Raw genomic sequence first — 26641 nt, forward strand, 5'->3', positions numbered from 1 at the left:
GGCTATTAGAGCTATTAAGAGAGAAAAAAGACTAGAATAATTAATAGAGAAGGCGAGATACTATAGAAGGCTTATTAAGATCTACTAGCTTAGTAAACATAACCTTCTTACTAGAGAAGTTAAGCTAACCTAAGAATAAGTTAGCTATTATACTAATACTAAGAAAGTAGATATCTAAGAGGTAGTTAGAAACTTATAAGTAAAAGAGTACTAAAGTTCTACGCTCTTTGCGTAGTAATTAGTGTAAGTTCTCTATAGTATTAGAAAGCTATTTAATATAACTAAGTAATATAACTTAAATAGAAGCTTTAAACTACGTTTGTAACAGCTACATATTTTATTATATCTACTAAGCTCTTTATTCTTGCCTAAAGCTAACTTATACTTAATTACGCTAATAAGATAATAGTATATAAGTGTAGTAACAAGAGGCTTAAAGACAATTTACTTATAGTTTATACTAAGAGAGAAGAACTTATAGAAGAATAAATAGTTCTTAAATATATCTAGAGGCACTAAATTAATTTTGCGCTTAATCTAAGGTTTTTTACTCTAAGTTAGAAAGTAGGCTGCTATAAGAACTAGTCTAGCTAGAGTCTCTAAAGTGTTAAGATTAATAATATATCTATAGAGGTCTTTAATCTAGTTAATAGTAAAGTTAGCGCGTAACATGTACATTACTATAAAAAAATATAATATTAGTAGAATATCTTTTAGAAAGTAAGAAAGAAAGATAGTAGACTTACTCTAGCTAATAATAGTATTAGAGGTAGAAATACGCTTTAGTAGCTTGTGCAACTCTACTACCTAATTACTAAGAGCTCTAGGCACTAGACGCTTTTTTGCAGGTAACTTAGAAAGAACTTTAGACTTAGAAGAGCTAGAGCTCTTAATAGAGAGGCTAAATTTCTTAATATTAGATAGAGTTTTATAGTAGTTAGGTAGTATAGTAGAGCGTAAAGTGTTCTTACCTATAACACTCTAAAGCGCCTAAGAGGCGCTTAGCGCGTTATTAAAGTTAAAATCTATTTACGTAATACCTAAAAACGTCTTAATATTAATCTACTCTTAAAGGCTAAGAAGAGATCTCTTATTATCTAATATAGAGAAGTTAAAGTTATTAAAAGGCTACGTATCTAGCTTATTAAACTTATTAGCACTTATAGGTATAAGCTAAGTAGTAATAGTAGCTAAATAGTTCTTAGTATTAGGCTTAGTAGTTATCTTATTAGTAGAAGTTAGCTTAGTAGTAGTAGTCTTAGGCGTAGTAATAGTAGACGCTTACTTAGACGTAGCGTATAGAAGAGCTTATAAAGCAGCAGAGTAGGTATTATTAAAGTTAGAGAAGATAATAGACGCGCTCTTAATAAGAGGCTACTTAATAGTTTTATCTTTAGGCGTAGTATTAATAGAGCTAAAAGCTATAGTAAGAATACGCGTAGAATAATAGTAGTAGTAGTAAAGTAAAGAGTAAGAAGAGATAAAAAAGCGCGTAGAAGAGTATAAGGTAGTTAAAGTGTAGAAAGAGTAGAAAGTAGTAATAGAGATATTATAAAAGAATTTACTTAATATATTTACTACCTAAAGAGCTATTAAGTCTATAGTAATAGACCTACTTTTCTTACAAGAACTACTACATAATACTAGATTACAACACTAGAATTTTAAAGCTAGCTAGCATATAATAATACTCTTAGAATGTATTAGTAATATAAAAAGAATATTATAATACTATAATATAGAATGCAATATATTTAGAGTAGTTAGAAATTTAACTAAAGGCTGCTTAGCTAAAGCTAGAGTAAAACTCTAACTAGATATCTTAAGTAGGCGCTTAGATTAGTATCTACTAATAAGAAAAAGCTCTTAGATAGGCTAGAGAACAGCTTTAAAAACCTTAGAAATAGATCTTAACTTTATAGAAGAATTATTTTAATTTAGAAAGATATTAGAAGATCTTCTATATAATTATAAAAGCGGCTAAGGCTATTACTATTAGTACTTCTTAATTACAGCTTAGAATCTAGTATTATTATAATAACTACTAGAAACCTATAGATATTATTATAGAAAGATTATATCTAAATAACATTTAGAACCTAAGGCTAAAGAAGAAAAAACCTTCTTTCTTTTAAGTATAGAAGAGAAGTAATACAAGTTTAGCTATTATAATATTATAGACGTAAGAATATAAGGTAATAAGAGAAGACTTAGAAGTATATTATAATTTTATTTGCTATAACTATAGAGTAGAATAGATAGACCTAAGAGTTAATTAGAGAGAAAAGAGACTAGAGAACTATCTACGCATAGAAGAGCTAGTAGAGCTAGAAGTTATAGAATTAGTAGAAGTTAAAGAAGAAATAGGCTTAGTAGTTCTAGTAGAAGTAGTAATAGAAGTAGCAATAGTAGAAGCCTTAAACTTAATAATATTATTACTAATAGTATCTACCTTATTAGTAATAGCCTTCTTAGGCTTAGGCTACTTATAAGGTTAACTATAACTACTACCTAGAATCTAGATAGAAGAAGAAACAGTATAGAGAGCGCAATAATAAGGTTTTCTAGTTAGCGTAACAGGCTTAAGAACACTAGTAGCTAAATAGCTATTAGGCCTAATAGAAAGCGCAGCGTCTAGAGTAGGCTAGCTAGTAGATAGATTAGACTTCGCAGGTTAGCTCTAACGCTTAGTAATAGTTAATCTAGACTTATTATTACTCTTACTAAAAATCTTTAAGCGTAGTAATAATAACTAAATATAAGTTACGCTAGTAAAAGCAGAAGCAGCCTTAGTATTAGAAGCCTTCTTAGGCAAATTATAGCTAAGATTCTTTAGACTTAGTTAGAAAGCTAAGTTATAACTAGTGTTAACATTACTTAAATAGTATCTATACTAAGTAGCTATACTATCGCTAGCCTAGGCAAATAAGGCCTTATTACTCTCTTTAGATATAGTAGTTAGCTTCTTACTAGCCTTAAGATAAGTAAAAACGCTCTTAGAGAAACTAGTAATTATATTAGAGGCAACTATAGACTTAGTAGCTATAGTAGACTTAAGGCTACGCCTTACTACTTAGGTCTCTAGAAGAATATATTAGCAAAGATACTAGAAACAAGAAAGTAAGTGTCTAAAGAATAGTTAGCAACTTACTATAAAAAGAGTAGACCTAATAATTACTATACTTTAAGTAATTAGTGTAAACTCTACTCTTTATTAGCTAGCTATTAATATAGACCTAGATATACTAGCTAAACATCTTTCTATAATTTAATAACGTATACTAACTATAGATAATAATCTTAATAGAAGAATTCTTAACTAAAAGATTAATTACACTAACTAACTTAGCGCTAAAGTAATAAGATAGTATAAGCGCCTCTATATTAGAGTTAAATAGCTAGCGCGCAGACTTATTATCTAACTAAAAGAATTCGCTAATAGTTATCTCTAGATTAGCTAAGTAGAAGTTGCTATAAGCATTAACCTATATATTAGACTAATAGCTTTTCTAATTAGTAGCTAGAATAGATAGAAAAGATCTAAGTATGCATTCTACGCTTTATAAGGCATGTAAGTAATTCTATATATTTATAGTAAAGCTAAGAGTAATAATATAGGCTCTCTAGTTAGTTACTAATAAGATAGAAGATATTAGAATAATATTTAGTTAAAAGACTCTAGAGAAGAGAAAAGACTTACGCTAGGTAATATACTAATCGTAGCTAGAGTTAGAAGTTTTATACTTATATAACTTTGCTATACGTATGCTACGCCTACCTTCTTTAATAGTCTTAGTTAGAGTAAAGATAGAAAGGCGTAAAGACTTACTCTAGTTCTTCTACTTCTTAAGAAGGTAAGACGTAGGCGTCTAAGAGGCTTTTATTAGAGCTAAGTTAGGCTAAGAAAAGCTAGTAAAGTTAACGTTATAGATAAAGAAGAGTAGTAGAGTAGTATTAGGCACGTTAGTTATAATAGTATTAGTTTAGCTAACACTAGCACTAGTCTTAGCTTTAATTAAGAGCGCAGTCTTAGGTAAAGTAGGTAGAGTAGGTTTAGCTAATAGCTGTTTAGGCGCACGCGAAGATTAGAATAATAGCGCAGTATTATTACTAGCACTTTTAGTTATAAGCTAAGTAGTAATAGTAGTAGAATTATTTATAGCCTTAGGCTTAATAGTTATCTTATTAGTAGAAGTTAGCTTAGAAAGCGTAAGCGCGTACGTAGCAATAGCGGTAGCTTACTTAGCTATAGTAGGCTTAAGAGTAGGTATAGTAGTAGAGGTAGTAGAGCTATTATTAGCCTTAGATATAATAGCTAGCTTAGTAGTAAGCTTCTAAGTATAAGAGGTAGATATAGTAACTAGTATAGTGTCTGTAGTAGCTAACTTGCCTTTAGAGTGCTTAAGTAAAGCTATAGTAGAAAAAGAAAGTTAAGGTAAAGTAGAGTAGAAGAAAAAAAAAAGATAGAGAAAGAATAGTAAAAGGCTACGCGCGTAAAGGCAGAGTTAAGAGTAGTAATTACTATGCGTAAGAAGAAAAGTTATAATATTATTATTTTAATAGCCTAGTTACTAAGCGCTAAAGAGCTCTTAAGTAAAAAAGTAGAGCAACTAGCGCATAGATTCTAATAGTAGTATAGCACGTATAAACCTTTTAGAATATCTCTATAAATATACTAGTAATATACTAGAGATAATAGAATATCTATTAAAAGAAAAGCTAATATTATAGAGAGTTAAGCGCTAGATAGGTAGGCGCTATAGAAAAGTAAAGATTAAACTTAAGAAAGATATAGATCTAAGCCTAAGAGATTATTAGCTACTAATATTAAAAGTAATTAAGATAAGATTTAGAATACACTAAAGAAATAGAGAAAGAGGCTATAGGCTAGTAGAAGAGATTAAATTAAAATAAGAAGAGTAATAGAGAGAGATATACTAGAATAGAAACAGCCTAAAGAGATTTTGCATTTAGATTTCTAGATAGAAGTTTAGCGTATAGTATATTTAGATTAAGTAGATAGAATCTAGTAATATAATAGGTAGAAAGAGATATCTAAGAGCTATTCTTTTATTTATACTTAAGAAAAAGAAAAGGCCTTCTTCTTAAGTGTAGAAGAGATATAGTAGTAAAACTAGTAATATAATAATAGTCTAAACAGCTATTAGGCTTAAGAGTTAGTACGCTAGAGAAAGCTAGGTCTAAACAGCGTTTAGACAAGAATAATAACTATATAGACACACATAATACAATTAACTATATTAAGTACCTATTCTAATAGAGATACCTCTAATCTCTCTACTACACTATTACTCTACTCTACCTACTAGACTTTATATACTTAGAAAGAACTAGCTAGTTATTTAAAAACTTACTTAGCTGCGTTACTTCTAAAACCTACTAAGTTAATTATAATATACGTCTCTACCTAACTTTAACCTCTATAGGTATCTATAGCTCTAAGACTTACTACCTATTACTCTTGCTTTATTAGTATTTCTCTAATAGGTACTCTACTTAGCCTAAGAGGTTATAGTAAGGTTCTCTATAAAGAGGGTCTTAGTTTTCTTTGTTTATATTTTATTCTACTAGACTCTCTTTTAATAGGCCTAGAGTCTACTAGGTATTAAACCTATAGCCGCTAGAGTAATTAAACGCTTAGTTAGAACTTTAAGCGTTTTAAGAGGAGAACGTGTAATAGTTTAGATTCTTAGAGACTCTAGCCTATATTAGCCTAACGCCTCTACTATGTATATTTACCTCTAATAGCTCTTGTTACAAGCTTCTTACTGCAATTACTTTGTTATTTCTACTAATTGTTGTCTAATCTCTGTAAGACTCTTACATAACTAGAGTAGACATTATAGAGGATAACAACGTTAGTTCTATTATATTCTTTATTATTATTTAGCTGTTTGTAGCCTGCGGCACGGTTTCGCGAATGTCGAATAGGTAGTACTCAGCGAGCTTGGAGTAACGTAGGCGTCGTAAAACGAATGGAGTGTCGTCTTTGCAAGATGGAGAAACATCGCTCACCTGGACCCTGAGGGAGGAATTGTACTCAGGTATGGAGCTCGTGGATGCCGACTCCCGCAAACGTCTAGGTCGAACGGCAATGGAAGCTTTAGTCGTGCCAACTCCTGCAGCTACCAAATCCTCCGTAAAACGGCTCGGAGAAATGATAGGAACAAGCAAGTACTCCTTCTTTGAGCATGAGGGTAGCTACTATAGGCGCAAAGTGGAGAGCATCGTAACCCAGTACTATCGCGGATGGAAGGTGTCGCGCATGCATATAGGCAAAATCGTGTTCAGACGTGCCGCTCCCTGTTGAATATAATGCATCATTGTTCCCAAACCTGCCACAGACCATCACCCGATACTGATAGTCGACACCATGGGTTCCATTTCGCAGGATGACCGCAAAGTCGCCATCATTACCGGTGGCACGGTTTGTCACATTGCATTCCCGCAGTTGATCTGAGCTTGCTGACAGATTCCAACAGAGCGGGATTGGTTCCTGGCTAGCAGCCCGTTTACAGGCGAGAGGCTACCGTGTCGCAATCTGTGGTCGACGTGAAAGCGAAGGCAAAGAAGTCGCCTCATCAATTGACGCGACAGGAGACTCCGTCATCTTTGTCCAATGCGACGTCAGCTCATACACCTCGCAAGCCAAACTCTTCCAGACCACATGGAACAAATGGGGTCGCCTGGACATTCTGATCGCGAACGCGGGCTTTCCTGATCGTGGCTCCGTGTTCAACCTCAACCGCCGCGATGCGCCCATCGACGACCTGCCTCCCGAGCCAAATACGAGCTGTACAGACGTTGTTGTGAAAGGAAGGATGTACGGAACGACGCTGGCAACGCACTACATGCGCCACAACCCAGGAGGTAAAGGTGGAAAGATCATCATCACAGGAAGCATGCTGGGCATATATCCATGCCACAGCTTTCCAGAGTATTGCTCGGCCGAAGCCGCGACAGCGATGTGGACGAAGACAACCGGACCTGTTCTGCTAGCCAAGGACAACATTTCCATCAACTGTCTGATGCTCGGCCCGATCGAGACTCCAGTCATGCCTGGCTTTAGCAAAGCCTTTCACCCCGAGCACATGATGCTACAATCGACCCTCTTCGACGGTTACGATCTGTTTCTGAATGACGAGAAGAACCAGAGGACAGGACAAGTTGTCGAGATAGCGCACGACAGATTGACGGAATGGGGACATCCGGGTTACAAGAATGGGGCTTTCTCGAAGCGTAGTGAGGCTGTCTTCGAACCATGGTTTGCCATGGTGCACGGAGAGAAGAGCGGGTTGCCAGGTACAATTCACGACTGGCCGAACCGCGGTAACAAGATCATCGCTGTGACAGGCGCGACAGGGAGCCAAGGTGGTGGAGTAGTGAACATCATGAAGAAAACCCCCGGGTGGTCAGTCAGGGCGATCACCCGAAATCCGGACAGCGATGCAGCAAAGAAACTCGCCGCGGAGGGTATTGAGGTTGTAAAGGCCGATTTCGAGGACGAGAGATCGTTGCGAGCCGCCTTCGATGGCGCAAATGCTGTCTTTGCGGTCACGAACTGGTGGGAAGCGCTCTTCCGGGGCAAAAGCCAGCACGAATGTGGCGAGATCGAAGAGCGACATGGCATGAACCTCGCTCGGGCTGCCGCGGCCACACGATCAGTCGAACACTACATTTGGTCGACTTGTCCAAGCGCGAAGCGTCGGTTCTGGGGTAAGATGGAAGCGCCGCACATGGATTACAAGGCGAACGTGGACGTGCGCATCAAGGCCGAGTTGCCGCAGCTTGCTGCAATCACGACTTACCTGTACTTCGGATACTATCCGCAGAACATGGCTTTCTTCCCACTCTGCAAGCCCTTCGAATACGTGAGTCTGAATAATCCCTCTTCATATGGGCGCGTTGAACTGACATCTAATCCAGCCCGGCACCGGCAAATACATCCAAGCGATGCCCACGAAGCCCGACGCCAAAGTCCTTGTAGCCGGCGATATGACAGTCAACCCCGGCATCTGGGTCCGCCAAGTCCTTGCTACTGGTGCCAAAGCTTACGGTAGATACGCGAATGTCGCGCTCGAGAAGATGACATACCAGGAGATGGTCGATGTATGGTCGGAAGTCACTGGCAAGAGCTGTGTCTTTGCTGAGCTCAGTATGGAAACGGCGACCAAGCTTTACGGCGATGTGGGCAATGAACTGGCGCTCCAGTTTAAGTACGGCGAGGCTTGCGATCCTTGGGAGGTCACCGAGGAGTTTGTGAGCCCAGAGGAGCTGGGTATAAACAATGGGGACGTCGTTGGGTTCAGGGGCACGATCGAAGGACTCAACGCAGGCGGATTCTGGGCTTGATGCGAACTTGTATTCGACATAATGCTCGGGTGACGTCGGTAGCGTTATGTATGCGGGTTGCGACTACATAGGTAGTGTCGGGACTCTGACGATGAAACGGCGCATGCGACGATGGTTCCCATATGGAGACGGCCTTCTGTAGTAATAGGTCAGCTTAATGAATTCTAATGATGATGGTACCACATACAGTAGTGGATCTAGTAGTAGACATAGCCCGGTCGCCATTAGAAGTCGCCTTCGTCGTGGCAGGTGAGGAATGGGAGTGTAGCGTCTGGGGCAGCGGCACCTGTGTAAAGGGGTGTGCAAAAGTATCTCGACCATTCCTGGGGTTGTAGCCTGAGTGAATTGGATATGCTTGGGACTCATCGTGTATCTCTGGCAGTTTCTCCTGCAATCCAATCCTCGTATGTGATCGTTCTAACCATGGTGGTGAGGATGTGACGTCGTGCTCGTTCACGAGTCGCCTTAAGGGTCAATGGGGCGCCATTTCGCGGTTTAGGGAGCTCGGCAAGGCTTTCATGTTATCCCTACATCGTCAAATCGCGAGCGAAAGGCGTGAGCGACGCATGGGATCGTGTCGCTGTATGGTCATGCAGTGGTACGGACTTCAGCGTTGGGTGCAGTGGCGGCGGGCCTTGTCGGGGTTTCCGTTCCCGCGACCCGCCAATGCCGCCACGTGCCTACCCGTAAACACGCGACGCGCAAACACGTGCGACCATCATGTCGCCACCAGCTGGAGTAAAAGATATGCCTCTGGCTGGCGCCTCGTCTACAACCATCTTCTTCGGGACTTGTGCAAGTAACTCATTAATCTTTTTCCGAGTGGTGCCTGGTGCGTGAGGCTTGAATGAAATGCACGGTATGAATGTTCGCGCTATTTCATGACCAGCAACAGTACCACTAATAAATCTCTTTGAGATAATGCCTGTTTACTAGATAGAGAACGACAGTAGCTTTCGGACTTGGTTGAACATGGCGGGCAATCCTTCAGGTCGCATCAAAGCGCATCTGCATGCACAATGGGTGGCGCGTGCGGACCCTGCTTACGACATTCCTCAGGTGCATCCCAGCATACTGGCGCTGCCCATATCTTCCTATCCACGCCAGGATCTTTCGTTTCGCCTGGCGCGCCTGAGATGTCAGAGGAACTAGAAGACTCCGCATCCGTCACCTGCCCATCCTTCTTTGCCTGTAGCTCGACCTGCGCATCGGCATCGTCCTCATTGTCGAACCAGGACGGCGGGTCGAGCAATCGAGGAAGCTTAGTTGGCGCCTTCTTGTTCCCTTTCTCTAGTTGTGCCCCTCCGTTGAGGTCGTCGCCATGGTTCGGCGGGCTGCGAGCCTTGCTTCTCGAAAAGAGAGGACGCATGAGCGGTATGCAAGCCACAACGATCATGACTGCGCACTCGAGGCCACCTAGGAACATGGCGATGGCCATGTCCGAGTATCGATTGACCTTTCGCCAATTCAGACCCCACAGGCACTTCTGGCGATAGATGGTAATGGCCCAGGTCCTAGGGTTCGAGTTAGCATATTGCAGGCGATGGAAGTCTGTCTGGTATACGTACACTATACCCATCCCTAGCAAGACAATCGCAACAATCTTCTTACGCCATGACGTCCGCAGGCGGATCAGATACGGCATCGGAAGTGCGATGATGATCGTATCGATGATCAGATTCAGTAAGCCCATGATGAAATAGAACAGAGTCTGGTTAGGGCATTTGTCTGCGTTGATCCATGCCATGTTGAACGGTCTGCAAATCGACAATACCGCAATCAGATCTGCCACTGTCCATACGACGATCGTCGCGCCGAAATAGCGACATATTACGCGCATGGATGCGTTGGGTATGATCGAAGTGTACATGAGCAGGACCGAGAGCTTGGACAGGCAGGCAGTGACATGCCAAGTGCACACCGCGACTAATGTGCCTTTGGAGAGGATGCGCATATTGAGGATACCAAAACGATGTAGGAGGGTTGTGAGTTCGAGGCCATAGCCTGCGTGGAAGACGAGGTATAAGTGGTTGCAGTTTGTTGCCAGGTTGAAAACCTGTCAAATGAAGTCAGTAACTTTGCGCTGCAAGATGCTTCCGGTATTTACGTGGGCACGTCATGCGACAGAATGCAGTATGAAGATGAAGGATGAGAGAGTAGTACCAAAGCTGCTATAATGCAGTAGTCGCTGGCGTCGATTCGTTTGCGGATGTACTTGGCCACAAGACGTAAGATGACCGCGATGGTAGACAAAGCGATCGAGCTGACTGATAAGGCGATTGTCCAGACCTGCAGTCCGGTCTCGATCTTGAAAGCCATACTGAGCGAAAGAGGCGCCTTGCGAATATGGGTAGTTCAATGGTGAGTAGAGGATGCAAAGATACTGCTTTGTCGAGTCATGACGGGGGCTTCAAATACAGTCATTGCAACCTCGACAACATCACAATGTCGATTGTCTGCCTCTGAGCCCTTCCAACGGACACAAGCCACTCGAGCCTTCCGAACGGTGAGCACTTGGACCTTCCGAACGGTGAATCTTCGACCCTTTCGAAGGGTGGACATCCGAAGAGTTCACTCGATCTCGGCATTGAAATTCTCCCAAGGGATTTCTGTATACTGCAAATTTCATGCTTAGTGTATCATGCAACAATAGTCCAATCGAGAACGGATGCATAACGTAGATGCAGTCAGACACATGAGTGGTCCGTGAGAAGATCCGAGGAGTTGAGTCGATCTCGGCGTTCGATTTTGCCAAAGGGATCTCCGTACACTGTAAAGCTTATGTTGGTGTATCATGCAGCGATGGCCAAATCGAAATCGGATGCATCATGTAAATGCAGAGTGGTCCGTGGGAAGATCGAGGTATGTTATGGCGGGCCGCGGGAGTAGTTCGTGATCGAAGCGGACCTGGCCACCGGGAAGATCGGATCAGAGGCCACCCACAGGATATGCAACTTCAAAGAAACGACTAGCTGTCGCATCTGGATTATATGACAAATGCGCAAGACGACATGCGCATAAAGTGTGCGATTGGTATTCTGTTAGGCATTCGAGCAGCGCATGCTAGACATTCAGGAGGGCAGTGAGGAGGGGCGCGTAGGCTGCGGGCGAGACTGGTGTGCGGAGCCCCGCTTTTAGAAGCAACGCTTTGCCAGACCAGGACTAGTGCAGCGGTAAACGGTCAACTCTCACACCTCCAACACGTCGCATGCCTCAGCCCAGAACAACAACCAATATCTCTGACTCGCCTATCAGCTTATTGTTCTCATCTCATGCATTGAATACCGCCCCCGAATAGCGGTGTCATTTTACCGTTGATGATCATTCGCGTTATTGAAGACCAGAGGTCGAGCTAACCCGGTAATCCCCAGCAGCAGCTTTCGTACGCGCAACACCAGCCATGCCAGCGCACGATCTGCTTGGGCTGCCATTGGTATTATTTCGCATAATCGTAGAGATAGTAAGCGCCCTTATGGTTTGGCCGAGCATGCAATCGACTAAAGCCGGCATAGCTTCACGACGACGATGCGAAATCGCTGTATTCACTGCGATGTGTGTCCAGAGTATGCCGCGACGAATCCGACATGTTACTCTTTCGTAGCATCCGTCTAAAAGACCATTTAGATCTCGCCGAGCTAGCATCTGGCATAACCCTCGACCTGTACATGGATGAAGCTATTGTTGTCCAGGAAGAGTTGTGGTTGCAGAAAGTAACTAAAAACCTGCTGCAATGCATACTGGATAACAATTGATCTATCGCGAGACATGTCCGACATCTGGAGATCGGTGCCTTCTATCAGGGCTTCTTTGATGAGGCGCTCGCGCCTGTGCTGGAGGATGTATTGACGATGACGACTGGCCTGCAGTCTTTAAGATAGGGCTGAACCCTTGGTGATGTACTCGTATACTAACTTGGCATAGCTGGGGCACGATCGTACCTATACTAGAGAGTACCCTTTACCTGTTTCACACGATGCATTCTACGGCTTGCCTGCACGTGACGAATCTCGAGCGGGAAGGGAAGCCTCTGGATTAACGTCTCCTCTTGTTAACGCAGCTTTACTCCCTCTAGTTGTGCGATTACTACGATGAACTAGACTAAAACCTGCACTTAGGGAGTTGTCGCAGCGAGCTCTAAATTCTGAAAGGTTGCTTGATGCTTAGCAACAGTATTAAGAAACTTGATTTAAGCTTCGAAGACGCTAAGCTTACGATACATGACATAACGCTTATTAGTCTTAAAGACTGCGCGCATAGCCCTTTAAACTTCTATTAGCAAGAAGGATATTAATCTCTAGCGCTTAAGGAGTGGAATGTAAGCGAGAGTTTCGCAGACTATGCCTACACTGTGCAACATATAGACATGTAGCATTAATGTATAGATTGGTCTCTGCTCTGCGTTCTTGTTCTTGGCTATTCGAACACGTATTCTTTATTGATACTCTCGATAATATTGTTAACTAGCTATGTCCCGCGGCTTGAATCTTTGACTCTTGCTGTCTCTAACTGCAACGAACACGATAAGAAAGATCTAAAACGTTTACTGTTAATATTAGAAGAGTTTCTGCGATATGTTTTGGCACTTAAGAAATTGCGTCTAGTATAAGACGGCATCCCAGACTGTCTACTAATAATATTACAATATTAAGGCTTGACGCTGCGTGAATTAGGCTTAGAAGACCGTAGCGATACAGCTCCCTAGAGCCACTAGCTCTTTCTCGACATACTAAGCAAGGCGCCGCAACTGTGCTATCTAGACGTAGAGACATTAAATCAACACTCTAAGTTCGAACTAGAAGGGAGGTAGTCTAGTAAAGCCGTTAACGCATCGCTATCTAAGAAGTATAAGAGCATAGAGCATATGCTTATAAGGTGGCAGGTTAACAAAGCAAAAGCAGAAGTCGCTATTCTAAAACGCTTGGATATACCATACGTATCAAGACGAGCTGGAAGATACGAATCAAACGCCACAGGAGTCACTTGGATACCAAATTCACCGTAGACAACGTCATCAACCGCAAAAGAATAAAAGCAAAACGCATGGAGGCAAATGCACCGCCTCCGACAAACTTCGCCCTCGCAGAACCGTCAATGATACCCATCATCGACACCTCTCCCAATGCTGTAACTCCACAACTATAGACTCAGCCCCTAAAGCTCACAATCCTCTTCCTCATTCCTGTCGTCCCAGGCCCTTCTAAAAGCCTCGAAGCCCTTTCCACTTAAGTCCCTCTTTGCAGTTTCCCTCTCACTCTCTTCCTCAACCCTTCTCGCCGCACCGCTACTCCTCCTCCGCTTACTCTCCCGCTCAATAGCACCCTCGACATAAACATCCGCATGCCGCTTTCGCATGAGGGGCCCTACAACGTGAGGCGGCGCGATGACGAAGCTCGCTTCGCCAAATGCGGGATCAGGCTTCTCGAAGACCCTCTTCTTCGGGGGTGGAGATGGGTATGGTGGGGAGGGGGGCCTGGAGTTGGCGAGGTAGGCGAAGGGTGAGGCGTTGGGGGAGGAGGAGGAGGAGGAAGAGGATGGAGAAGACGGGGAGGGGGTCGAAAATGGCGAGCGCCGCTTCGTGCCGCGGGTAGAGGGTGTGATGGGTTCGCGGTGGGTTTCCAGTGTGGTCTTTTGCTTCTTATTGGTAGGAGGTGCCGTATCGTGCGTCTCGTCGTCACCCGCGGAGGCGTCGTTTCGTTCACGCTTATGATCCTCCGCTGTATCCCCGTTCTTCCTCGTTCTTGCATCAGTAGTCTCATCCCCCGCATCCTCATCCCTAGCCCTCTTCTCATGCATATTAGACTCCTCCTCTCTCTCCCTCCTCATCCTCTCGCGCTGCTTCCGCTCATGCCGCTCCTGCATATCACGCACAATCTCCTCAATAGTATCATGACCCCCCGGATCAGGATTTTCAGCCCCCTCACACTTCCGCCCAGAATCCTTGCAGAGAAAACCAGCCACAGCCTCCGTAACCCCATTCTTGAGTTCCGGTGCAGCACGAACAACTGCCTCGACACAGCAAGCCAGAAACTTAATATCTTTCTGCTTCCTGAACTCCCTCAGTCTCATCGAGTCCGCGGGCTGGAAAGATCCCGTGAGGATGTTGCGGACGATGTCGGTGCAGGTTGGGCATTTGAATTGTTTGTGGGTGTGGTCTTGTTTTTTGCAGTTGGCGCCGCAGGGTTCGGTGCTGTCGATCCAGTGGCCGCATAGGAGGAGGTGAGTGACTTGGTTGCTGCAGCGTTTCATACCGGGGTACTCGGGGATGAAGTGCCGGCTTCCGCGGAATGTACCCATGTAGCCGACTGGGAGGGCGTTCTCGGGGATGTCTTCTTCGATGACGATTTCGTCTAACCAGTTTGGGGCGGGCTCTGATGGGGTTGTTGTCTGTTGGCGCGGAGGCTGGGAACGAACACTGTCACGTTCCGGAGATGGAGGTGGTGTCGTGTCGTTGCGCGGCTTGCTAGTGTCATCGTCTTGGGCGGTTGCACCGTGAATGTCTTCTTGGGCTGGTGTCTCGACCGAAGGTCGGATATCATCACCATCACGGGAAGGTGTTGTTGGAGGTGTCAGAGGTGACATCGGCGTCGCATCCGGCATATCGATGTCGTCCGACGTGGTAGAAGCGCCGTCGATCGCGTTGCCAGTCGGCGCACTAAACATGGGAAATAGCGGTGGCGGGATGTTCCTCATTCTCGATGTAGACGTGTTGGTGTTCTTCACCTGTGAGAACAGATATGCTGATAGCGCAGCATTGGGCGGCGGAGACGGTGTGGTGTTGAACTCGCCGCTCGCGTACCGTGTAGGAGGTGCGGCGTGATTGCAGGCGGCGCGGTACGCTGTGCTCTCAGTCGCTACATCCTTGGTTGATGCGTCGTTGGACAATGTGGTAACGCTCGCGTCAGCGGCGCTCCAGAAACTGATGAGCTTGCGGATGGGATTAAACATCTTTGCTATTGGTGGATGGCTCTCTCTTAGAATTCTGTGTGAAATGAGGTTGGTGTTCGTGGAAAGCGTGTCAGAAAGAGTGGTGTGAGTGAGACTGCTGTGATTAAGAGGTCGAGATATTGTGCATTAGGCGCGGGAGCTTTAGCGTCATCAATAACAATGCCAAGAGCAGTGAATGTGGCGGTTCGACTCTTACATATGACGTTGTGTCAATACTATTGTGAGAGAGTTAGTTCGTGCTTTCACTAAATGCGTTGTGACGGAGCAGGATCCGGACTTCATGTGACAGGAAAGACATTGCATCGGGCAAAGGTATAGACATGCAATATCGCTATCTGCGACGACCTGGACTATTTGGTGATATCGTCACCAGGGACTTTAGAATGCTGGAGCGAAGCACCGTTTGGCTCGTTGCTCTGCATAGCTTCCAAGATCTCGAGATCGACATCCGCCCGCGGTCCAGTAAAGTTCTTCCGCCCATCGATAAACCATTGGAAGGTACTGATGAACAGTATGATGCCAAAAGCAACGACACAGTAGTCTAGCGTTATTAGTGAGATCCAAGCACACTCATACTGAAACTTACTCATGTTGGACGCTGAGACAGGGAGCTCAGGCGGGAAGAGGAACAGAACGGTGGTAATGATTGTGTATGCGATACCGATCAAGTTGGCGATCCAGCCCAAGGGTCCAGGCAGAACAAAGGCCCTGGGTCCAAGCATTTTCCTGCCGCGGCAGACGTTGATTGCGACGGGAATGGCGTAGCTGACGCCCAAGGCGACGACTGAGGATGAGATGAGAGCATTGAAGGCGCTACTGGACCCGATCAAGATCAATCCAAAGAGAATGGTCAGGGTCGCAGCCAGGATCAAAGCATTGAGCGGTTGCCCGAGTCGTGGATGTACCTTGGCGAAAACCCTGGAGAATGGAAGGCCGCCATCTCGAGCGAATGCATATGTCATGCGGCTAGAGGTAGTCATGATTGCAATCTCCGCGAAGAGAATGCAGATCAACGGGAACATCAAGAGGCATGCGGCTCCAGCTTTGCTGCTTGTGGCGTTGTACAAGATTTGTAGAAGTGGGCCAGGAGCTGCAGAGATAATGGCTTCCGCGTCGCCGCCGGACACGAATAGCAGGACCATGAGGAAGATGAAGCCGGTGACAGTTCCGATGCAGACGCAGTAGATCATGATCTTTGGGCCCTCGACTGACGCATTCGGAATCTCTTCAATCATATGCGCGACAGCGTCGTAGCCGGTGAGTCCAAAGCCGCCCTGGAGCAAGCCCAAGAGCCAAGCGACGCCATCAGGCCAGCCCGTCTCATTGATGAACTCGGTGAAGACGAACTCAGCGGAAGCGTAGTTAGGAGATGAGCATGCTAAGGCCGTGATGCAGACGATCGCGAACCCGCCGATGGACCATATAAATGCGCCTCGATTAACGTAGGGGAGGAGGTTGTTCATGAACGCATTGATGACGAAGGCGATGAGAGTCCAAGCGACGTAAATCAGCCAGACCTGCCATGCGTGCAGCGTGAAGTCGGGATGGAACAACGCGATGAGACCGGAAATGAGTTGGGACGCGAGGAGGCCTCCGGAGGTAGTCAAAGCGAGCCATCCGGATACGTTGATCCAGCCGGTGATGAAAGAGGCGAGGGGAACCCATTTCCGCGGGGTAATGACGGCAACCCAATGGTATCTGCGATGCGTGAGTTGACGATGCGAAGGCTAACTAGAGATACTTACTGTCCGCCAGCAGTAGGATATGCTGACAGGAACTCGGCCAGCGATGCGGCCAGACATAGGTTACAGATGCCGGCGGTTACAAGTCCCCAGATGACGCTTGTAGAGCCACCAGATGGCAATGCCAGTCCGATTGATGATGACAGCGCAGTCCACGAGTTCAAGATGGCGAAAGCGAGTCCAAGCATGGACAAAAGACTGAAGTTGCGCTTCAACTCGCCCTTGTGTCCGAGTGCCTGCAACTGGGCTTCATCGTCCAGCGTGTGCCGTTCGACGGGTTTCATGATGGCGTATGCAGGTAGCTACCAGACCCGCGCGACGTGATACCAATGACAGGAAGCTGACGACGGAGCAGACAGTCTCTATAAACACATGGACGTGAAGATGCGATCCGGAAGGATGCGCGAAGCCGTGCTCTTAGCCATGCGGCCATTGACGTCGGCTGCACCGAACAGGCATGGCGACCAGGTCGGTGGAAGCTTGTCAATGCTTACTTGTGGTTCATCCACAGATAAGAGGCCCGGTGGTGGTCTCCACAGGGGCCAAAACATGGGGTAGAAGCCAATCAGGCGCCATAGCGACGACTATCTCGCGCTGACGGAACGGCGTTACATCGCGCAATTGCACACAGGCCTAACTGGTGTCGGCAAGCGGACGCGACCGTATCTAGCCGGAGATTGCGCGTCAAGAGCGTGTTCTTGGAGATGGGCTTGGAGATATGTGACGAGATCAGATGACAGCAAGTGAAAGGCATTGAAGAGTGCTGGCGAAGTTTGAGGATGGGGCCCGGGCGTCGGCTTGGCGGTCACGGCTTCTGCCGAACACCATGATGGTCATACGTCACTTGTTGACGATTCCCCAACATCTAGTGCCGAGTACGCAGCGCGTCAATGCCACTCGCATCGTATACCGTCACCAAACCATCTCTTAGATGACGCAGGCGTGGAACAGGATGCGCAACAATCGCTCGCAAGACTATGCTCCGCTCCCAATGAGCGAGAAGGAGCCGCTTTCAAACAGATCTCGACGCGAACAGCGACCGAAGGGCTTTGGGCGTCGGGTTCTTCTCGTGGTTGGCGCATGCGTGGTCCTGTATTGCGTCCATGGGTACGACACACCAACATGTCGAAACACGCAAAGCTGACAATGGCCAGTCTCTTCACGTTCTCTTGTCCCAAGAAGTCGTGCGACACCATCGACGAAGGCTACCGATGTAGTCCAAAGAAATCGCACTTCTGGGGGCAATACTCGCTTTGGTATTCGGTGCCCTCCGACATCGACGTAGCTCCTCCCAAGGGCTGCGAAGTCACCTTTGCGAACGTCCTCTCCCGCCACGGCGGTCGCGACCCAACACTGGGCAAATCGATCGCGTACCACATCCTCCTAGCCGAAATACAGAACACGACCACATCCTACCCGAAGGAGTTCGAGTTCCTTAAGGATTATGACTATTCCCTGGGTGCGGATGAGTTGACAGATGCTGGAAGGCAGGAGATGGTCAACTCCGGGGCACACTTCTACCAACGATACCAGAAGCTGATCGACGGAAACGTACCTTTCGTGCGGTCAGGGGGCCAGCATCGCGTGGTCGAATCTGCGGAGAAGTGGCTCATGGGCGTTGCGCAGTCCCTGAAAGAGGAGCCGCGAAACATCGACGTGGTGATCCCAGAAGGGCCGACGTGGAACAACACCCTCTCCCACGACGTCTGTCCCGCCTTCGAGGGCGGCCCACATCACGGTCTAGGACTCAGGGCGCAGCAGGTTTGGGCTGACAAGTTCGTCCCACCCATCCAAGAGCGCATCAACTCAGCTCTTGGAACGAACCTTAGCGCGACATCTATAATTTACCTGATGGACATGTGTCCATTCGACACACTAGCACACCCGTCTGCAAAGCTGTCCGACTTCTGCAAGATCTTCAAGGTGAAGGAATGGCGCGAGTATGACTACTTCCAGACGCTGGGCAAGTACTACGGATACAGCGTCGGCAACCCGCTCGGTCCCACACAGGGCGTCGGCTACGTCAACGAGCTGTTGGCGCGTCTGACTAACAAACCTGTCGACGACAACACCAACACGAACCGCACGCTCGACTCCGATCCCAAGACGTTCCCGCTCGACCGCAAGGTGTACGCCGACTTCAGCCACGACAACGACATCAGCGGTGTTTTGGCTGCGCTTGGTCTATACAACAAGACGAAGCCGCTGTCGAACACCACCATGGAGGATACAAAGAAGACACATGGCTACTCAGCAGCGTGGAGTGTACCCTTCGCAGCCCGCCTCTACGTGGAGAAGCTGCAGTGCAGGCATGCGAAGGAAGAGTCGGTCCGTGTCATTGTGAACGACCGCGTGCACCCATTAGAGTTTTGCGGCGGCGACAAGTTTGGAAGGTGTACGTTGAGTAACTTCGTGGAGAGCCAGAGCTTTGCGAGGAGTGGTGGCCTTTGGGACCAGTGTTACGAGTAGACGATTGTTTTCACGCGACTTTCATACTATCATTTAGCATTCTGCATCGCATCATGAGCATTTACGCGGGAAATCATTAGAGAAAGACACCTGGTCATGGGCAAGACAATGGCATTCATCTCAAGGATCTGAAACACCTTTGTTCCAGCAGCCATGCTGTCATTGATCTCTGGCTTGCCGCACACGTCCAGGCTATCAAGGACCAACAAGTACACCAACAAACTTCGTAGCTGGCAACTTATTTGTTGTCGCGTCACGAAAATGAAGGAAACAGCAAGTTTGACAACAGAGCAAATGCGCCTGGCCAACCGACGTCCTAGCGAAAGGATCGCAATGATCGACCTGATTACAGACATGATGGGACTGAAGATCAGAATACCAAAGCACATATGGAATGAGTACCAACCCGACGTACTGCCCGAGCGTGACAGCCTTACAGACAAAACGCGACTGAGTATTAGAATACCGGCACATATATGGAACGCCTACCATCCTTCAACCCCGCTACACAAAACAAAGAACATACCACGAAAGCTGACCCTCAAGTTACGATGCCTATCACTACCTCCTTCTCCGTCCAAGAAGATCCGCGAAGCGAAGCAACGTAAACCCAAAGACGCAGGAAATGGTGTGAAGTCTTGCAAGGTAAAGCTGTTTCGCTTCCATTACGGCGGACCAAAGAGACAAAGGAAGGGGGAATGGCAGAATAGAATTACGTATGAGACGCCGTGTTTGGAGGTGACGTGTAAGAGTTGTTGGAGGTGGCATGGGCATATTCTGCGGGAGGAAAAGTTTATGGAAGTGTAATGATGGGATCTGGAATCTGGCGGGAAGATCGATGCTGTAATTTTTGGTGGGTTCGTGGCAACGAGTGAAGGAACTGGTTGAAAGCGCGAGGGGACTGCTTCGTTAAGAGTTATATGCTATGGTGCCGTGATATCCCTGGATTGATTTGACAAAAAACCTTGGAATGGCTTTTTGTGTAGCTTGATGGATTGCTCGTTCTCCCAGCGCATGTTAGCTAAAATCCGGTTGCGTTGCCTCGATACTGAGCTCTAATACCCTTCTCGTTTAGTAAGCTGACATACACGGGTGAGGTATCGGATCAGAATGTAATTGCATACATCTAGGAGTGCTATTCGCAGATGCGGGTTTGAGGCAATGAACAGGGATTCACAGCCCGTGTTGTGGCGGATTTTGGCATTTCCATTGACTGGGTGCGGAACAGCTATTGACATCTGGACGGTTCGGCCGCGTGCAGCGCTGTAGGGACAGCCTTCACGGCTACCGTGGAAAGCAGGCAAGAGCCACCTGGGCAGTCGCTCATCAGGGCACGTGACATACACCTGCAGCAAGATGATATGTCAATGGTAGTATGATATACCCAAGTAATGCTTAGCATCATTCAAGCTATACCCAGCCATGCGAATAGCGACGGGCAACACCCGCTCCGGCGACAGGTAACGGTTGACGTCACGACCTCCTTCCGTGGTGATACATGTGCTCCCCGAATTCAACCACCTTCGTCCATCTCACATTCAGCATTTTCCATCGGCCCGTCCGCTGTCACATCCGCATGTCGATACCCGGTAACCCATTTGCAGCAACAGTTGCGGTCCGGAAGTCCTCGGTCGCAGGACTCATGCGTTCAGCCACAGCAATCGGGATTGCGCGCATGGCTGGCCGACTGCGCGGGGTCAACGCAACGCATCGCGACAGCCAGCACGCGCCGCCATATGTAATCAACGACCTGTCACAATGACGGCCTGGGTTGACTTTGTTCGCGGCCAGACCTTCCAGCGACGCCATCGTACCTGGTGTTTGCCTGTCTTCTGAGAAGCCGGTACGCCTAGTGAAGTGTGCAGAAGCTCAGCCGGATACGAGGCATCTTCCCAGCACGAAGTCGCCCGCTCCTGGAGGGGCATTCAGTAAGAGGTATCATGAACGTCTTTGCGGTGCTTTGTATTGGCAAGATGCGGACATGATACTTTTGTCCAGGGCTCTCGTCGCAAGTTGAGTCAATAGTTTTGCGTTCGCGCCTTCGAAGTTCCGACCACCTTCCGCGTCTTCAGTACCCGATCATCCCAACGAAGCCACAGAAGCAAGCCGCACCGCAACACCCAACCCGGCCACGGTTCCCTTGATTCCCGGCTGCGTTCGCGTGGATCTCATCGGCACGCGCCTCTTGTTCCGACTATGCAGCGCCCGGAGATACTCGCTTCAACAACGCTATCCTGTATACGAGCTGGCGGAGTACAAGGGTATGGCTTTGTGTAGAGTTCGGTATGAGGTGGGGTTGACGTTGACTCGAAGCTTGCGGTAAGCCAACGGCGATCATGGCGGTGATGTGCCTCTAGCGCTTCTGCTAACCTCTATCTAGCCTCCACATTGATTATTCAACAGTATCCCCGCATTGCGGAGATTGGGTAGCAGGCCAGACGCATTCTACGAATCCTATGAACTATCGGATTGGTACTACCTTTGCTGGATTCGGCTTCCGCGGGATGCGACTTTTGCCCACACCAAGCACATCAACGGCAACGCAAAACTACCTTGAACGGATAGAGACAGCAACGGACGTTCGCGTGAAGGCAGTGCGGCTGTCTAACGGAGCCATCGCCAGAACGTCCTCCGCCTCAGAAGAGCGCCCTGGGCCCGAGCCGGTATACCCTCCCTCTACCAGCGAGCACCATGCATGTTTCGGCGCGGTCAATCTACGTTATACTCGATTCGGCAAGGTTTCATCTGGAGATCTTGATGCGGAAGAGCGCCCTGCGTCTGTCATTCGCCTGCTTCGCTCTGACAGCCGCTCGCGTGCCCCCATGCAATGCCACAACAGAGTTGCGCGACGATGGTCGGAGGCCTACAGGGACCGTTAGCTATCTTTGTCGGGTCCCCAGTTGACCGTAGACCGGTGTACGCAAAAGCAATGCCGGTACACGATGCTCGCTGATCCTGTTTGGTCTAGCGAAAGAAGAAATGAAGATGGATAAGAGTACGTCTCTTGCGCACGCAGGTCATTTTCATCTGAGTAGATCCGTAGCACTGGTTTAAGTACCGTGCCCATATCTACACCGAGTCCTCAATCGACTGATAGCACTCCTAAGCTTCAACTGCTTGTACTGCAACTACATCAGCTTCATTGTCTCCAGTCCGAGCGACTACATCGCAACATGGCTTCGTTCGCCTACGCATTCTTGTTGGCAATCGGCCTGCTGGTAGCAAAGGTAGTGCAGCGAGGATGTCACTTCCGCAACCTAGCACTAACGACCACAGTTTCTCTACGTTGGTCTTACCTGTCGGACAAAGCACTTGCCAGGCCCTTGGTATACTCGATTCACGCATTATCGCTTGAAGCGCGCAGTCGTAACAGGGCAGCGCATCTTCTACATCGACTCCCTGCACGAGCAATATGGACCCATTGTACGACTGTCGCCTAATGAGGTTGCCGTTGCCGACTTGGATGCCTTTAAAGAGATTCACAAGATTGGCACCAAGTACATGAAGAGCGAATGGTACCTACGACTTGCCAACTTCCCCAAGGCCGGTGTGTTCACCATGCTTGATCCACGCGAACATGGACCGCGAAGGAAGCTGTTGTCTAGATCTTTCAGCAGGACATACCTTGTTGAGCATTGGGAGTCTGTCGTCAGGGACAAGGCGCTCATGGCTGTTACGAAGATCAAGGCGGATGCTACGCAAGCGACAGCCGACGTGTACAACTGGTGGATGCTCCTTGCCTCAGACGTTAGCGCTCACCTCGCATTTGGCGACTCATTCAACATGCTGGAATCAGGAGAGGTATGAAGATGCGACTACGAATGCCACATCAAAGCTGACACGTCGTAGCAAAACCAATTCATGCGCGTGCTGAAGAAGCTGACAATGGGCGCTGGCATCATGGTCGAGATGCCATTCCTCCGCCTCCTGCGCTTCGTACCAGTCCCGGCGATCCAAGAGATGTTCAACGCAAACGAGTTCATCCTCGCCGGCGCAGGCAAAGCCGTCGAAACAGCACGCTCGCGCACCGGCGAAAACAACATCTTCGCAAAAGTCATCGAGGACTGCGAGAAGGAAGGCGAGGGCCACATTGACGACATGGACGTCAGAATCGAAGCCATGAACGTCATCATTGCAGGTACCGATACCACGGGAGTGACCCTGACGTACCTTACATGGGCGGTGCTCCAACGACCGGAGCTGCAAGCGGCGCTCGAGGCTGAGACCGCGGCGCTAGCGCATGACTTTTCCGAAAACGATCTCATCAAACTTCCGCTGCTCAACGCGGTTATCGAAGAGACGCTAAGACTCTACGGAGCGGCGCCGAGTAGTCTGCCTAGGGTGGTGCCTCAGGGTGGCACCAAGTTCGCTGGTCACTACATCCCACAGGGCGTCACCGTCGACACGCAAGCGTATACTTTGCATCGCGACCCCAAGATTTGGAGCGATCCTCTGACGTAAGTCGTGCCTTTGCACTTCATCGCATCGCGCAATAGCAAGCTGACCCCCGGTAGTTTCAACCCTCAGCGCTGGATCGCCACGGACAAGGAAATGGTGCCTGAAGCGCAATCGCCTGAGGCGAAACTCGCGTTCCATCCCTTCGGCGCCGGTGCGCGCTCGTGTATCGGTATCCATCTAGCGCGCATGGAACTAAGATATGCGACTGCATTCTTCTTCCGCGAATGCCGTGGTATTCGGTTGGCGGCCAGCACGACGCCTGAGAGTATGGAGTTTGAGGTAAGTTCATGCATGCGTTTGTGGGTGTGTGTGTGTGACATGTGTGCTAATATCTGGTAACAGAACTTCTTTCTCATTGCGCCGAAAGCGCATCGTTGTGAGATCACGTATAAGCAGGGGTAATAGTAGAGACACAACGTTTCACAACGGCATGATAGTGTAGACAGTGTGTAATGTTGAATCAGATTGACATCATGAAAAGCCTCTAAGAGCGCAGTTGTTCGTGTTCGTATCCGTGATCGCGATTAACGTCACTACGGTGCGCCTAACGCCATGCCATGTATCCCTCACTCGTTCTCACGCTCTCTCGTGGAAATCACCCTTCCTTCGTGTAACTCACGTGAGGATTTGTAGATGCGTCAGACTGACCGCGTGTTAGCTTGGATCATCCCAGAAGCGTGCTTGTGAGGTACTTACTGTAAAGGTGAACTCTACAAAACAGTGCAGACAACACCGTGCTCACGCGCCTTGTCCATCTTGACGAGCTTCTTGTTGTACTGCTCTTGGGTCTCTTCTTCTTCCTCAGCGGCGGCAGCGACGACGGAAGCGGCAGCAAAGTCAGCAGCGGCGGCGTCAGCAGCATAGAGTGCGGCACGCGGTGGGTACGCGAGGCCGTCGTGCAGAGGGTGCATGCAGTGGCCTTCTGTGTCGACCATGCCGGCGGAGGCAAGTGCCTTGGCAATGGGGGCGTTAAGGTTGATCTTGTTGGTAGGGTTGGTAGGGTTGGTTGAGTCGGTAGGCTTGATGGTGGTGACGGGCGCGGCGACGGCGGCGCTGGCTGCGGCCGCGATGAGGAGGATGGTTGGGGTGTGCATTTTTGTGGTTGGTGGGTGGGTGTGTATTTGGGTTGGGTTGGGAAGGTGGCTTGCAGTATGCGTCTGGACTTGCGTTCTGTGAAGTGAGGTGAGGTGAAGGAAGGATGGAGAACGGAAGTAGAAGGTGAGATGATATACACGGCAAGTTGTGTGGGAGGCGCTAAGCTACTTTTCCCCAGGTTAGAAGCGGCGAGGGTGCGCAGTTTGGAGGATATTGGGGAGCGTGGGGTTGAGTGGGTGGGGAGGGAAGGGACGATGGTATAATGGTACTGTATGGGGCAGGCTAGTGCGGTGGCTGTGGGAGCCATTCAGAGTGAGGGTGTTGCGGATGGGTGTGGTGAGCGCTTTGTAAGGGACGCGTGCAACTGTGGTATGCTCTATGGGTGAGCTTTGGGTGTATTATCGGTATAGTAAGATGGGTAGTGCTTTCTAGGCGTGGAGGTGAGGGCTTTTCGCGAGGTGCTGGAAACTACGGTCGCTACCAACCAGGCTTCATACATCGCGAACATCATTGGGTAGTTGGCAAACGATATTATCGGAAAACTTCCAGTCGCTTTACGCAGCCATGGTATGCTTCACGGGTAGCAATGGGTGGTGTGATTGCGATGGTCGCTCAGGTTGTATTCTCCAGAGGTAGAGATGTGGGTTCTCTGGGAGGTGAGGTGAACTATTGTCGCTGCCAGCCTGATATGAGATATCAGGTATACTATTGGACGGCTTGGAATATCTCATTCTGCATGCTTCCAATTTCCAGAGCTTTGGTATGCATTGTGGGTGCAATAGATTTGAGTGGTTGAGACAACATTTCAAGGGTAGCGAAGAGGGTTTTGCAATTTGTGCCCACACACACCACCAGTATAGTTCCGTGCGCTACCACAGCAGAAAGTTAGAATATCTCTATATAAACCCTCTCATCCCTCCTAAATACTTACAGTATTCCATCTTCATCCCAAGACATCTACAAAAAAGTATCTCAAAGTCAAAAATCGAAGCAAAATGCCTGCTCTCACCACATCCGTAAGCAATTCATTTTACAACTGTTTTATGAAGTATGGACTAACATGCCTGGTTCCTTCTCAGACCACCCCGGCAGGTTTTACATATACCTCCGTCATCCTGCCTCCCAGTGGGATGCCTATCCCCCAGGTCACCGTGGCCGACGAGCCTACCTGGCCCGAGGTCACTGCCTGGTCCACCTCCGTCATCCTGCCCCCCAGCGGGATGCCCATCCCCATGGTCACCGTGGCCGACGAGCCTTCCGAGGCTACCACCACCGCTGCTGCCGCCGCTGTCACCGAGGACAGCACTGACGCTACCACAGTCATTGTGGAGACGGACGAGGCTTGGGAGGCTAAGCTCCTCGAGGACATGAAGGTCGCTGTAAGTCATACTTTGAATGGGCTTGACGTGGTATCTGCTAACGATCATCTAGTCAATGAAGCGGGCCCAGCGCAAGGAGAACAAGAAGAGGTGTGGCAAGAAGCGGTGCCCTCCTTGCGCCATGATGTAGGCTGTCTGCATTGGCGGGTTAGGACTGGTTGGGAGGGATAATGGAAGGAG

The 26641-nt window shown here is 47.8% G+C and overlaps 8 protein-coding genes across 8 annotated transcripts; 4 read left to right on the plus strand and 4 right to left on the minus strand.

Annotated features, from left to right (window-relative positions):
- Positions 1–6394: 6394 nt before the first annotated feature.
- Positions 6395–8373, plus strand: J4E88_008571 (uncharacterized protein; the record flags this gene model as incomplete). Its single annotated transcript, XM_049402181.1, has 3 exons — positions 6395–6448; positions 6540–7892; positions 7948–8373. The coding sequence occupies 3 exons, from the start codon at positions 6395–6397 to the stop codon at positions 8371–8373; spliced, it is 1833 nt and encodes a 610-aa protein (XP_049251852.1).
- A 997-nt stretch (positions 8374–9370) lies between these two features.
- J4E88_008572 (uncharacterized protein) lies at positions 9371–10120 on the minus strand (the record flags this gene model as incomplete). The annotated part of the gene is made up of 2 exons (XM_049402182.1): positions 9371–9887; positions 9942–10120. 2 exons carry the CDS (start codon positions 10118–10120, stop codon positions 9371–9373), a joined length of 696 nt encoding a protein of 231 aa, XP_049251853.1.
- Positions 10121–13524: 3404 nt separating this feature from the next.
- J4E88_008573 (uncharacterized protein) lies at positions 13525–15318 on the minus strand (the record flags this gene model as incomplete). The annotated part of the gene is made up of 1 exon (XM_049402183.1): positions 13525–15318. One exon carries the CDS (start codon positions 15316–15318, stop codon positions 13525–13527), a length of 1794 nt encoding a protein of 597 aa, XP_049251854.1.
- A 350-nt stretch (positions 15319–15668) lies between these two features.
- J4E88_008574 (uncharacterized protein) lies at positions 15669–17344 on the minus strand (the record flags this gene model as incomplete). Its single annotated transcript, XM_049402184.1, has 3 exons — positions 15669–15859; positions 15905–17016; positions 17064–17344. 3 exons carry the CDS (start codon positions 17342–17344, stop codon positions 15669–15671), a joined length of 1584 nt encoding a protein of 527 aa, XP_049251855.1.
- A 707-nt stretch (positions 17345–18051) lies between these two features.
- Positions 18052–19529, plus strand: J4E88_008575 (uncharacterized protein; the record flags this gene model as incomplete). The annotated part of the gene is made up of 2 exons (XM_049402185.1): positions 18052–18167; positions 18215–19529. The coding sequence occupies 2 exons, from the start codon at positions 18052–18054 to the stop codon at positions 19527–19529; spliced, it is 1431 nt and encodes a 476-aa protein (XP_049251856.1).
- A 3173-nt stretch (positions 19530–22702) lies between these two features.
- On the plus strand, positions 22703–24389 carry J4E88_008576 (uncharacterized protein; the record flags this gene model as incomplete). Its single annotated transcript, XM_049402186.1, has 5 exons — positions 22703–22756; positions 22806–23330; positions 23379–23986; positions 24044–24266; positions 24330–24389. 5 exons carry the CDS (start codon positions 22703–22705, stop codon positions 24387–24389), a joined length of 1470 nt encoding a protein of 489 aa, XP_049251857.1.
- Positions 24390–24697: 308 nt separating this feature from the next.
- On the minus strand, positions 24698–25081 carry J4E88_008577 (uncharacterized protein; the record flags this gene model as incomplete). Its single annotated transcript, XM_049402187.1, has 1 exon — positions 24698–25081. One exon carries the CDS (start codon positions 25079–25081, stop codon positions 24698–24700), a length of 384 nt encoding a protein of 127 aa, XP_049251858.1.
- A 1131-nt stretch (positions 25082–26212) lies between these two features.
- On the plus strand, positions 26213–26591 carry J4E88_008578 (uncharacterized protein; the record flags this gene model as incomplete). The annotated part of the gene is made up of 2 exons (XM_049402188.1): positions 26213–26461; positions 26514–26591. 2 exons carry the CDS (start codon positions 26213–26215, stop codon positions 26589–26591), a joined length of 327 nt encoding a protein of 108 aa, XP_049251859.1.
- Positions 26592–26641: the final 50 nt, after the last annotated feature.

The sequence above is a fragment of the Alternaria novae-zelandiae genome (genome assembly GCF_023758075.1).
Source record: "Alternaria novae-zelandiae strain BMP 2774 chromosome Unknown scaffold_20, whole genome shotgun sequence".
In the NCBI taxonomy this organism is placed as follows: domain Eukaryota; kingdom Fungi; phylum Ascomycota; class Dothideomycetes; order Pleosporales; family Pleosporaceae; genus Alternaria; species Alternaria novae-zelandiae.